This window comes from Haliotis cracherodii, unplaced genomic scaffold, assembly GCF_022045235.1.
Source record: "Haliotis cracherodii isolate W230 unplaced genomic scaffold, xgHalCrac1.p SCAF_17, whole genome shotgun sequence".
Lineage (NCBI taxonomy): Eukaryota > Metazoa > Mollusca > Gastropoda > Lepetellida > Haliotidae > Haliotis > Haliotis cracherodii.
This window is the reverse complement of record NW_027266272.1, coordinates 23,652,930-23,667,718: the sequence shown is the minus strand read 5'-3', so window position 1 is coordinate 23,667,718 and position 14,789 is coordinate 23,652,930. Positions and strand designations below refer to the sequence as shown.

The 14,789-nt window shown below is 39.1% G+C and overlaps 1 protein-coding gene across 3 annotated transcripts in view; it reads right to left on the bottom strand.

The window, feature by feature from the left end:
• LOC139464973 (integrin alpha-8-like) overlaps positions 1-14,789 on the bottom strand; it is a 122,164-nt gene that overhangs the window by 5,482 nt on the left and 101,893 nt on the right. For all 3 annotated transcript variants that reach the window (XM_071246615.1, XM_071246616.1, XM_071246617.1), the window contains exons 17-30: positions 14,060-14,115; positions 12,352-12,512; positions 11,217-11,360; positions 10,562-10,629; positions 9,233-9,389; positions 8,694-8,783; positions 8,425-8,504; positions 6,789-6,878; positions 6,362-6,455; positions 5,952-6,116; positions 4,626-4,727; positions 3,250-3,360; positions 1,837-1,947; positions 719-844 (exon numbers count right to left, since the gene is read on the bottom strand). In XM_071246615.1, coding sequence (XP_071102716.1) covers positions 719-844; positions 1,837-1,947; positions 3,250-3,360; positions 4,626-4,727; positions 5,952-6,116; positions 6,362-6,455; positions 6,789-6,878; positions 8,425-8,504; positions 8,694-8,783; positions 9,233-9,389; positions 10,562-10,629; positions 11,217-11,360; positions 12,352-12,512; positions 14,060-14,115 — 1,555 coding nt within the window. The remainder of the gene's footprint in view (positions 1-718; positions 845-1,836; positions 1,948-3,249; positions 3,361-4,625; positions 4,728-5,951; positions 6,117-6,361; positions 6,456-6,788; positions 6,879-8,424; positions 8,505-8,693; positions 8,784-9,232; positions 9,390-10,561; positions 10,630-11,216; positions 11,361-12,351; positions 12,513-14,059; positions 14,116-14,789) is intronic.

Below are 14,789 nucleotides of genomic sequence, written 5' to 3'. Positions count from 1 at the left end.
CCATGCTGCAGTTTAACCTGAATACCCGACTCAGACACAGTATACTGACCCTGAGCCAACCAGTCCCATCTTCTTGAGGCAAGGGAGTTAACTGAGTGTAAAAGTCCAGTTTCCACCCTTGCCGAACTAGGCTGGTATTATGGAGTTACATTTTGGCTGGACTAACGAGTCTATGCATAGTCCAATCAAAATCGTGCAACGAAATCAAAATCCGGGTCATAATCTGTCATGAAGATTTCGTTCGATTGCAGGATTTGCAAAGAATGTGCACCACTAACTTGTTGTCAACAGATATTTTCTATATCTCTGCATGTTTTTAATGAAGGTGCTCACGTGATTTGATGCACTTCGCGATGTAAGACTCGTTTTGTCACAATATAGATCTTGATTATCGATCAGATCGTCTTGAATGGGCGCCGCCATTTTGTTTGAAGCAAATGCAAGTAATACGAGGGGTGGAATCTGATCCATAGGATAGGCATGGAAGGGACATAACTCATAATAGCCACCAGTGGCGCTACGATCGAGCCCAGGAATTCCAGCCTAGTTCGACAAGGGTGGAAACTGGACTTTTAATGTCAGTTAACTCTCTTGCCTCGGAAGATGACAAGTCCTGGCTTCATTTCCCTGTTGCTGAGCATCAGGAAGAGAAACAACAAGTACCATCTTTCAACATCTTATTGTATGGCACGGCCTGGAATTGACCCAAGATACTCACCCACCACAGCAGGATAATGATCAAGAGAAGAACTAGCAGTCCTGCAGACACTGCCACAGCTATGATCCAGATCTCGATGGGCCGGCCACCAATGTCTGGCTTGTCAATGTTCACATCCGTCACAATCTGGGGCAAGAGAAAACAGTTTATGGGTCATATTACCCCCATACATTGCACATTTATGTTACATATTACAATTACATCAATCAAACAATTACAAACTAGTCAGTCAATCAATCAATTACAAACTAGTCAGTCAATCAATCAATCAATTACAAACTAGTCAGTCAATCAATCAATTACAAACTAGTAAGTCAATAAATCAATTACAAACTAGTAAGTCAATAAATCAATTACAAACTAGTCTGTCAATCAATCAATTACAAACTAGTCAGTCAATCAATCAAATAGAACATAGTCTGTCAATCAATCAATTACAAACTAGTCAGTCATTCAATCAATTAGAACATAGTCAGTCAATCAATCAATTACAAACTAGTCAATCAGTCAATTACAAACTAGTCAATCAGTCAATTACAAACTAGTCAATCAGTCAATTACAAACTAGTAATCTGACAAAAGACCAAAGCATGAAAGATACAATGCATTATCACATTGAAATCAGAGGGTATAAAACTCATTATCATCCAAAACTGGCTCCCACAGGAAATGTGGCTTGGGTGAGATCAAGCGCTATCTACATTGTAGATAAATAAAATTGCATCACAATGCTTTGAAGACCATTGTAACGTCATTGGTTACCATGACGTCACAATCAAATGACATCACCAATGGCTCTGCTACTGAAGCTGTTAGCAGCACTTTTTACACTTAAGACACTGCTTATTACTGTCTACAAACTGAAAAAGTTGCAAGAATGATGTTGGATGATAAATAAAATCTCTCTATTTATCAAGTGGCCCTGCCGGAGTAAATGCCATTGTTCCTTTTCTGGCATATTTTTCTTTATCAAGTTTTGTAAGATAAAAATTTAAATTCTATTCGTAATTGTAAAATAGTTCAATGCTTGTCATCCACAATTTGTTTTTTCTCAATGTTTTTAGTGATTACAAATATGTGTTCAAACATTGATGCACGTGTTAAAACAGAGTACTCACAGACTGCTTGGCTGTAGCAAATAACGTCGGGTCCACAGACTTGAGTTTGTACGGCATGGAGACGACACGAGCAAAGGCTGTCGACGTCAGGAGTGCATGTGGCATCTGGTTCTGGAGGAGTATCAAACGTCATTTACTGCATAGTTCAAGTATCATGGAGAGTGAGTATCAAATGTTATTTACTGCATAGTTCAAGTATCATGGAGAGTGAGTATCAAATGTCATTTACTGCATAGTTCAAGTATCGTGAAGAGTGAGTATCAGATGTTATTTACTACATAGTTCAAGTATCGTGAAGAGTGAGTATCAAATGTCATTTACTGCATAGTTCAAGTATCGTATAGAGTGAGTATCAAATGTTATTTACTGCATAGTTCAAGTATCGTGGAGAGTGAGTATCAAATGTCATTTACTGCATAGTTCAAGTATCGTGGAGAGTGAGTATCAAATGTTATTTACTGCATAGTTCAAGTAGGTGGAGAGTGAGTATCAAACATCATTTTCGCAGTAACAGTTTTATTGTAACAAGGTTGTCAAATCAGCGACAATCAGAGGTTGTTATTCTGATTTGAAACTTCTGATTGTTTGTTTGCCTATGCTTTTGTGTGGCGTGTGTGTGTATGTCTATGTGTGTGCATGTACTAATCCAGACTTTATAGTGCTTGGTCACTGAGATACCATGCTGCAGTTGAACATGGCTATGATGTGGCCGGAGCGAGTGAGTGAGTGAGAGTTGTGTTTAACGCCGCTTTTAAAAGTATTCCAGTCATATCACGGCGTGTCAGCTTAATGTGTGAGAGAGGCCCGAAGTGATGCAGGTCTCAGACGTTTACCACTTCGGTGAAACCCACGAGCACGGGTATGGTGCTGACAAACCTAGAAACATAATCGGGGTGATCATAATCATAGGTTTCTGGCGTGCCCAAGGGACGCAACTCTGCACAGCAAATCGCGGCGCCTTATACAACTGGGCCACCCGTGCATCCTGGCCCGAGCGAAGGCCTGAATAATGCAGGTCATCGACCCGTAGACCCATCATGATCTGGGTCAGAATTGATCTTCAGCAACCCATGCTTGTCATAAGAGGTGACTAATGGGATCGGGTGGTCAGACTTGCTGCCTTGGTTGATGCATGTCATCGTATCCCAATTGTGTAGATCGATGCACATGATATCAACCACTGGATTGTCTGGTCCAGACTCGATTATCTACAGACTGCTGTCATATAGCTGGAATATTGCTGAGTGTGGCGTTAACCAACAAACAAACAAGCAATCATACAAACATTGACCCATACATGTTCAGGGCCTTTCGACCAAAACTGTTTACGCATGACACAGAGATCATGTACAGACACTTCTCCAGATACAATACTAAACGACACGAGAGCCATTGTTGAAATCGTCTTCTTACCCTTATAAATTCATCCACCATCAGGTTGGCTCTTATCTTGATCAGGAAGTTGTCATCTGGATTTAGGTATCCCACAGTGCACTTGATGACCGTGCACCAATCAGTGCAGGCCTGAAACAGGAAGTGGTATCATGTACAGTCACATGTAGAATAGTTAGTTGGCATGTCATGTTTCACTTCACTGCCTTATCGCCACAAACAAACATGTTGCGAGGAAATGTATTCTAAACGTGGGATTTTTGGTTTGGGTAAGATTTGTAGCCTGGAAAGAAGTATACTGTGGAATTTCTGGAATTGGTTGTGATTTAATCATAGATCATGTGCATATGCTCAAAGCGCTACATTATCGCCTGGTCAGTGTATCAGTGTACCCTCAATCTTAATTCTCTGCTCCTGTGAGACTAAAAAGGAACAGTCACATTGGCATCTCATCCTACCGGGTACCCATTCACTGCTGGGTGAACAGAGGCACATGTCGAACAAAGTCACATGCTAAGGAGACACATGTGCTACATGCGCTTCAGGACCAAAGCCCTAGAAAGTCAAACTGCCAAACATGAGAGTTCCAGATAAGCTTTTGGTGTTGTGTTTTTTTTAGTAATTTTATTAGTAATTTAGTTATTTTCAGTAATTCTATCTGGTATTCAAATTTATGTTACCCACTAGTTTTTACACATGTGGGTATTTAAGTTAAATACTTAAAAACACTATTCATCTAGTCCCTGCAAACTGGTGTCGTGTAGGTTCGAGAGCTTTATAGGACTCAAAAATACCACAATACTTCCACAAGAAAGTGTGATGGCAAATGATCATGATGTAACTGTCATCGTGGAGTTTGGCAAGGTTGACGGAATGCCTGTTTACAATTTCAAATTAAGTTGCTGATTTGCTAATCGAATACGCAGGGTTACTTCACAATATTTTGATGATACGCACAAGTTTTGTAGCGTATCTGTAATGTTCGTTTCGTATTTGATACGCTTGGATTTTATTTTACTGCATATTTTTGCATTTCTGATGCATATTTTACGCCGCTATGCAGCTTATCTGGAGCTCTGAAACATGGTTACCCATCAAACTGCTTGACTTCACCTGATATGTGACCTGTTAGATGTACACATGACCAAGCGTTCGCTCGTCACGCCGAAGACCTGGGTTCGATTCCCGACATGGGTACAAAGTATGAAGCCCATTAATGGTGTCCCCCGCCGTGATATTGCTGGAATATTGCTAAAAGCGGCATAAAACCAAACTCACTCACTCACACATGACCATATGCAGCCACAAAATAAATAACGTGAGCAGCCTCCTGCACTACGACCTACGCGACCACCACCAACAACACCAACAACATCGTTCTAGCCAGCTGCACCCACCACACGGCCCTTGTTTGCCCGTTTTGTTCTGTCTCCTGACCTCTGTTCCTGAAGCACCACGACAACGTCATTCGGGTCCGTCAAGCTGTATCTCAGAATATCCTGGAACCAATCAGAAATCAGATATTAACACGGTGCTAAGAAGATGAAGATACACACCATACAATAGATGAGGTGAGGTAAAATGGGGCTTAACGTTGCGTCCAAGATTATTGTAATAATATAGCGACGTGCATGCATGTATGTGTGTGTGTGTGTGTGGCTGCTTGTACTAGTCCGGATTGATGTTGATTTATAGTGCTAGCTCACTGAGATACCATGCCGCAGTTTAACATGGATACCCCATTCAGACACAGTATATTGACTCCGAGCCGATCAATCTTTGTTTTAGCCCCTGAAAGACAAGCGCTAGACAGGGTAACAACAAGTACCATCTTTTAAGGTCTTTTGGTATGACGCGGCTGGGGAGCGTGGTGGTTAAAGCGTTCGTCACGCTGAAGACCCAGGTTTGATTCCCGACATGGGTACAGTGTGTGAAGCCCATTTCTGGTGTTCCCCGCCGTGATATTGCTTGAATATTGCTAATAGCGGCGTAAAACCATACTCACTCACTCAATCTCTAATAGTCTCTATAAATAGAAACCAGTGTTATCACAATCCCCCACCATGAGGCACTTCAGAATTTTGTTTGTTCATATAATAGTTAACAAGTAGTTTCTCAGGAAACTTGTCCCCATTGAGAAGAAGACACACAATGTCTGTTCCTGCATCCCCCGCCCCACTTTGTTGAGGGGGATATAGCTACATAACTCGATGTGTATCGAGGGCCAATCTCCCTTCTCCTCACTAAGTGTAGGAGAAACCATGTCTCCGAGGGATTACTAGAGATTGTGAGAATGTGAGGGTTTACATTCTCACGTAATCTCGAGGAGACATGGTTTGTCCAACTTATAAACTGACTCATCGCATAGACAACATTTTTAATTAAATAACTGTAATAAAAACTCTCAAATGTATAACCTGTATCGGAGATGAAATATCGCCTGCAGTCGTGAACTTGGTTCAATGAAACCGGTGACCTCAGCATGTGGGTTTCGCAATGGTGCGAAATCTGCACGTGCGTCTCGCAATGACACAAAATCTGCACGTGCGTCTCGCAATGAAACGAAATCCGCACATGCGTCTCGTAGGCCGTTCGTAGTTTTTGTTCGATCAAGGGTTTACAATGATTGTAAGTCCTCCTGCGTGGTGTTACCACAATTTCAAAAACTCCATATAGAGTTACACTAACAGCCAGTAGGTTTATAAATATAACAAGGTACTCACTGAACTATTAGCAGGTGTTACAAATATTATTTGACACTGGCCGTTGCCCTTGGTAACCTCAGGTGCTGACGTGAGGGGTAAAATTGGTTCCCCATCGTTATCATGACTGGGCCAATAAATCTGTAGATCTATCGTCTCCGTCGAACTGGGGCCGAGATTTTGTACCTGATGAAATGTAAGAGCCATACAATTATGTTGACAAAAGTGATGATATGTGGAATTATATTTATACCTAAATAAGGCAATTACACCAATAACAACAACAAAATTTCACATTACAGTATTTCTAAAGTTTAGATCTGAAACAGTGTTAAGTCCAAATATACTTCCACTGATTGTAGGTTTCTCCCCACACTTGTGACCTGAATATAGGTCACATGTGGCCCCCATAAAGAAGTGATGTAGCTCACCTGATAAAGATGTTCAACAGGTCGTGTTCGAATTTGGTCGTTATTCAGTCGCACTCGAGATGTGTTTACAATAATCTGTTCAGGAGTGGATTTTCTGCAATTTAAACAATCATCAGATATATGCAATAAAACATAAAAGAAGAAATTTAGTAAAATCTAAATATTTTTTTCCATTTGTATTCTTATACTGCATTACTCCTTAATGCAGAATAAGTAAAATATATATATGCAGATAGAACAATCTCATTAAAATCAGACCAAAGCTTTGTTTAGCGGTAGCGTGAACTAAGGTCTGATTTTAATGAGATTGCACACAGAAAGTCCCTTAAACAATCTGTAGTTAGAGTGCCTTTAACAATCTTGAGACAGTCCCTTTAACAATCTGGAGATAGAGTCCCTTGAACAATCTGCAGTCTCTTTAACCTACCCGTTGATGAGGATGTCAGCTGCTGCAGTGACAGGGATGGAGACACTGGCGTAGTTGTTGACGGTGTCAGTCAGGTTCTCGGGGTTAGAACTGGAACAAATAACAAGAAGTAGTGTACATTGAACCATCATGGCAACAATTCCATGATTGTCTGGAACCACAACTTGGTGTCAGTCTAGAAAATATTGTATTGCTTGTATGACCATGTTGCTACAGTACTATTCCCCACACAACAGACTTTAGTCATCAACAACCATAACAAGTGTTAATATTCAAGACAGGCCAAAGAAAGTGATCCTTTGACATACTTTGCATATGATAGCCATGAAGAGCATGTTCTCGGTTTTATATTTTATTTTTTAACTTAATTACACAATTTTGCCAAGGTTTTATTCATTTTCCCTTCAATCTTACATGGCTGGAGGTACCTGGGCAATTATTCTTATACCAAAGATGTACATTATATTAATGTTCAAGAAATATGTTCATATTTTGTGACAGTGAACTATAGTCTTGAAGTCTACTTTTCTCAAGAATATTGACATAGCCTTTAAGTTCGTCAATAGAACTCATAGAAATTTGGAACAAAATCACAAAACCTGCCTGCCTTGGGCCTTATTTTGAATATAAATTGCACTTACAAATACATGATGATTAATTGCTAACTGCAGAGAACAAAGGGAAAAGTTGCGCTTGTGCACGACTTATGTTTACCTGGTTAATACAAAAATATGGACTGATAAACGAACTGTGGTCAAAATTCATATGCATATTTACAGAATCAAAACTCAAGATACGACTGATAAACAGAAGATGATTATAATAGGGCATTAAGGTAATTACGTTCTGTAATAAGGAATAATTAATAAACAGTGATTTTGAAAGGCTGATGTGTATTCCAATAGTTTTAACAAAAGTAGGAATATATATGAAATGGAACGTGATAATACCTTTGTGATACAAGTAAGGGTATTAAACCCAGGTTAGAGATACAAGTAGGAGATATAAGCATAGTGTGCTACGTACATGAAGGGACCTTGTCCGAGCAGATGATGCCATAAACTACCGTAATCGATGTAATAAGCGCCCCGCTCTAATAAGTGCCCACAGCAATATTTGATAATATATTGGCTAGTGAATAATCCCAATTAGCACCCCTTCCGATTGATCAATATACACAAGACTTATTTATTCGTGTATGATACGCACTTGTGTGTTATATGCACCCTTAGTTATGGGCAATTAAATTCTGGAAAAATATCTCTCTCGTTTATAAATATTTCAGGCTGTCAGCATAAACCATTAAATTTATCTTTTAATTTTTTCACCAAAATAATATTCTAATAAGAGCCCCCTATTTCTAATTTTGAGAGCGCCCTGGGTGCTTATTACGCCGAATACGGTATACTAAAATATTTAAGTACCAATGAAACATAACTTAAAGGGGGAAAATGTGAAGATTTGACTGAAATACCTGCATGTACAGCTTGACACAAGTTTGTGAAGACAATGCCATCATAGGATAATTTGGCAGAATCAAACAAAACTTTCCCAAACCGAGTAATATTATAACAATAAAATTAATATTAATATCCAGCATATCTATTTCTCCAGATCACAAGTACTCGCATCTCACCTGTTGACTTCAAGAGCAAACACAAGTTGGTCGTTGGTTCCATTGAAATCCTTTGGAGACACCTTGAGTGTGAAGTTGGTCTGAAAGAACATTATTATTTCTCAGTAAACTTGATATTGAGGAAAATTGCGTGTTATCAGTGTTTCGAATAGGCCAAGTTAAAATGTAATTGGTTCTCATGACTTTCTTCAAAATCTCTTTGTAGGAAGAGAGGAAATTTGAACGTCCTTTCAATGATACAGATACAGAGCCCCCTGCCATCAACTCACCTTAGCTCGCGTTGGAAGCGGGTTTCCCAGGTCACAGTTCACCATGTCCTCGTTGTTTATTCTCAAACGGTCACAGCTCACTGGCGCCACCTGGAGGAAATATTCACAGCATGACAGAAACGCCAACTCCTATAAACACTGAACATCAAAACTTAAGAATTCAGAGGATCAATGTCATTCGATGATCTGCCTTGGACCCCAAAATTTGTTAATGAGAGTCCATGATCTTGAAAACAGACAGGCCCAAGTAAATCCCTGTATAATCAAATTTCTTATCCAAAATCGCTTGGTTGGGATCAAGCAATGTCTCTTTGGATGAAAATAGAATCTCACGGGCCTCACTCTGACAGTGTGGGTTCGAATCCCGGACGGGACTCAACCCCAAAAAGTACAAGAATCTGTACTTTACTAAGAAAGTGTTATCCCAAATATAACATTTGTTACATTTGTTTCAAAATCAAAGCGTTTTACCGCCTTATGTTGATAAGTTTGATTCTCTATGTATTAAAGACTGGCAATGTGTGACGTGACTGACTGACCCCCTGCATGCTCTGCACGCCCTGGATGCCCTTAATGGACACGCCCTGCGGCAGATTGATGAACAGCTGTGTGTTGAAGGCATCCTCCCCGCGGTTCTCCACCATGATGAGGATCTCCAACTCCGTCGTCGTGCCGATGATGTGGGCCGCAGACACCCTGTGAAGACACACCATTGGCATTAATGTCATGTTGGACAACATTTCATTGCACAGATTCTCAGAATAGCATGGGGTGAGTGTGTGAGTGTGTATGGTTTTACACCGCTTTTATCAATATTCCAGCTATATCACTGTAGGGGAAACCAGAAATGGGCTTCACACATTGTACTCATGCGGGGAATTGAACATGACGAGCGAACGCTTTAACCACTAGGCTACCCCACCGCCCCGATTAATATGGGAGAAATTTTGATGTTCAGCACTTTGTGACAAACACAAGCAATGGTGCTAACAAACCAAGACTCATACTCAGCGAGATCTCAAATTGAAAACCATGAACACAGAATCCTGGCCCTGACTAAGGGTCATAACTCTGCTGCACTGTGCCCCTACAGCAATGAAAACTAGCTAATCATAACAGGAGTTCATTGTTCATGTATCAGCAAGTTGTAACTCATTACAAGTAAGAAATATTGAACTGCAACAGGGTGATCAAAATTGTATCAAAATGTTTTGTCTTATAAAAATTTATTGTCAACAACCAAACATTTTCTCCATTATGTGGTCAGCCATCTTCCCGAGGCAAGAGAGTTAACTGACTTTAAAAGTCCAGTTTCCACCCTTGCCGAACTAGGCTGAAATTCCAGGACTCGATTGTAGCACCACCAGTGGCTATTACAAGTTATGACCCTTCTATGCCATTCGTATGACTTACATTTGCTTCAAACAAAATGGCGACGCACAGTCAATACGATCTGATCGATAACGAAGATCTATAGTGTGATAAAACGGGTTTACATCGTGAAGTGCATCAAATCACGTAAGCGCCTTGATTAAAAACATGAAAATATTTGGAAAATATCTGTTGACAAAGAGTTAGTGGTGCAAATCCTGCAATCGACCGAAATCTGCATGACAGTTTACGAACAGGATTTCGATTTTATTGCGATTGTGATTGGACTATGCATAGACTCGTTAGTCCAGTTAAGTTCAGCAAGGGTGGAAACTGGACTTTTATAGTCAGTTAACTCTCTTGCCTCGGGAAGATGGTGATCAGCTGTTTCTCAGAAGATGCTACACATATAATTAAGATACGGACAGAGGCTAAACAACTGCGCAGGGTTGTCGTAACCTTGTGCACCTTTAGTGCTCCCGGTCGGCACAACTCACCTGAAGGAGTGGACCCGGAGGTCCGGGTAGCAGACGTTATCTCGGCCACAGTTTTTCAAGATTTGAGCCTGGAAGGAGACAGAAATAAAACATTAAGGACTTCAATAATCTCAGATGTACTATCCTAAAATCTTAAGGATTTACAAAATGGTTTGCAGTCAGTGCCATTCCACCTTCTTCTTCTTCTACTACTACCATCAGTACCACCACCACTGCCGCTGCCGCCACTACTACTACTACTACTACTACTACTACTACTACTACTACTACTACTACTACTACTACTACTACCACTACTTTGTTCACGTCATCATTTTTAAATTGATAACAATGACAACATCACTACTACTACTACTACTACTACTACTACTACTACTACTGCTTTGTTCATGTCATCATTATTATATTGATAACAATAACAACATCACTACTACTACTACTACTACTACTACTACTACTACTACTACTACTACTACTACTACTCCTACTACTACTACTACTACTACCACTCCTACTACCACTACTGTGTAATACACTAAATCCACCTAGGGATGCATGCTCACAGTACTACATTAAAGACAGAGGTCTAAACAGGAGGTTGATGTTTGTATTATTACAGCTAATATCATGTAGACGGGACATATGTGTCTGGTACCTCTGTCCGGACCGAGGTCCTGATGTACTGGTCCAGGATGGGGTCCAGTGACCTCTTCTTACGATTGCTGCTTCCCGACTTCACCGTCCTCAGTGCAAACTTGAAGTCCACAGCAATGGGTGTCAGTTTGTCTGAGATGTCATCCTGTAAAAGGGACCAATGGCAGTTACAAACTTCTGCATATTCACAGCTGGACATTTATGTACAGTCAACACCTGTCAATTTGGACTGTACCATACTGACTTGACCTGTAAAGTTGCCCTTATTCACAAACTTTCGGATCCACAAATACCGTATTCGACGTAATAAGCGCCCCGCTCTAATAAGTGCCCACGGTGATATTTGCTAATATATTGGCTCGTGAACAATTCCAATTTGCACCCTTTCCGATTGACCAATGTACACAATACTTATTTATTCACGTATAATACGCACTTGTGTGTTATATGCACCCTTAATTATGGGCAATTAAATTCTGGAAAAATATATCTCTCGTATATAAACATTTCAGGCTGTCAGCATTAACCAGGGAATTTATCTTTCAACACTGTTTTTTTCGACAAAATAATATTTCTAATTTTGAGAGCGCCAAGGGCGATTATTACGTCGAATACAGTACTTGAGACCAAGTTTGTGGTTTGACTGTTTTCATTGTATTTACAGCTGATGCATGATAAATCATGGTCAGTTTAAAAGTTCTTCTCCCTGTGATATAATATCACACACATAAACACGCCTCAAGTTGATCATGATCCCGAGTTTAGAGTCACTTCCTGGATTAACAGAGTCTTACTAAACATGGCTGCACACACCATACACAATACTAAACTACAAGTACGAAAATTGGGTACACTGGGTTTGGGTTTTTTTAACTCCAAAAATGCAAACATATTTTGAAATCAATATGTCCTAAACAAATACGTAAAAAATGTTTACTTAATCATTAAACCAAAACCACTGTTGACAATATGATATCAGAGATTCCTTTCAGTGCCATAAAGTATCACAAGCCCCGCCAATTATATCATTAGCCAATCAGAAAACAGTAGTCTGTTAATGGCCAATCAAATGCAACATCATCACTTGCAAATTATTTATACAAATATTAACAAATTTTGAAATCCCAGCAACGTACCAGGACGTATGCAAAGGAGGAGGTGCACCATGTGGCCTTCTTGGTCAGTTTGACCGTGTTCTTCTCCACCACGTCCTTCTCAGTGGTCAGGTAGTACGCCCGCTGCTCCTCCCGAGACCGATTCCGCTGCAGCGTGTCCAACTCCCAGGTCAGGTCGAAGACTGCAAGAGTGTATCACAATTGTACATGATGTATATATAGCACAGTATATCATGTATATTGAACACTGTATATCAAGTATCATGCATATATAACACTATATCATGTATATATAACACTGTATATCATGTATATATAGCACAGTATATCATGTATATATAACACTGTATATCATGTATAATGCATTTATAACACTGTATATCATGTATATTTAACACTGATGTATATATAACACTGTAATACCATTTATATAAAACACTGTATATCATGTATATCTAACACTGCATATCATGTATCATGCATATATAACACTGTAAATCATGTATATATAACACTGATGTATATATAACACTGTAATACCATGTATATATAACACTGTATATCATGTATATCTAACACTACATATCATGTATATATAGCACTGTATATCATGTATATATACATAACATAACACTGTCATGTATATATAACACTGTACATACCATGTATATATAACATTGTATATTGTGTATATATAACACTGTATATCATGTATATATAACACTGTATATCATGTATATATAACACTGTATATCATGTATATGTAACACTGTATATCATGTATACGTAACACTGTATATCATTTATCATGTATAATTAACACTGTATATCATGTATATATAACACTGTATATCATGTATATATAACACTGTATATCATGTATACGTAACACTGTATATCATTTATCATGTATAATTAACACTGTATATCATGTATATATGACACTGTATATCATGTATATATAACACTGTATATCATGTATACGTAACACTGTATATCATTTATCATGTATAATTAACACTGTATATCATGTATATATAACACTGTACATACCATGTAAAAATAACACTTTATATCATGTATATATAACACTGTACATACCATGTATATATAACACTGTACATACCATGTATATATAACACAGTATATCATGTATACGTAACACTGTATATCAGTGCCGCCATTCTCTGTCGTTTGTAAAACCAAGGGATGTCACTCCAAATGGAATGTTTGGGACGGATGATGTTATGACCTCACGACTCTCCGCGTTCATATAGTTCGCTTTAAATAATTAAAGTTTGATGTTTCATGGATTGTTTTGTTATGATTTATGTATCTGTCAATATTTGCGCTTCATGGTAAATTTGCTCACATGAGGCATTGTCTTCATCAGCTGATGAACGTCAACAAATACAACTTCAATCCTTAAATAACACTGTATGTCATGTATATATAACACTGTATGTTATAGATATATATATATAACACTGTATGTCATGTACATATAATACTGTATGTTATGTATTTATAACACTGTATGTCATGTATATATGACCATGTATATCATATACTGTTGTGACACACTATGTAGAAATGTCACTGTGTTGTGAAACACTGTGTATAAGAACACAGTGTATGACAACTGTACACAATGTACAAGGACTGCACACAGTGTGCAGCAATCAGCAGAACACAGGTGGTGAACAGCGTCTCCTGCAGCGGTACTCACACAGCTCCTCGGCCACGCCCTGGCCAGTGTACTCCAGACATGTGTACACCGTCAGACTGAAACAGCAAGATTCACACATCACACATGGCACTTGTCAGGAAATGTCGAAGTGGTGAAACGAGTAACGCTTCTAAAATATGAAATAAAACTGTATATCTTCAAGCTGTGATGTGGTACTGTAGAACGACAGAGGTTTGGGTATTCTCACTACAGACACAAGACCTTCTTCAACTCTCAAAATGGTCAAGGGTTCCAAACAACTCTCCTTTTTCACACTGTGAGATTGCTGAAATACCGTATTCCACGTAATAAGCGCCCTGCTCTAACAAGTGCCCACGGTGATATTTGCTAATACATGTATATTGTCTAGTGAACAATCCCAATTAACACCCCTTCCGATTGATCAATGTACACTAGACTTATTTATTCGCGTATAATACGCACTCGTGTGTTATATGCATTCTTAATTATGGGCAATTAAATTCTGGAAAAATGTATCTGTCGCATATAAACATTTCAGTGTGTCAGCATCAACCATGAAATTTATCTTTTAAATCTCTTTTTTCCACCAAAATAATATTCTAATAAGAGCCCCCTATTTCTAATTTTGAGAGCGCCCTGGGCGCTTATTACGTAGAATACGGTAACCTAAAGTGAAGCAAGACCATCTTTCATAACTTATGCCATCATCCCTTTTCTTAGGCGGATTCAGAGGTGGGGGGTGGGGGGG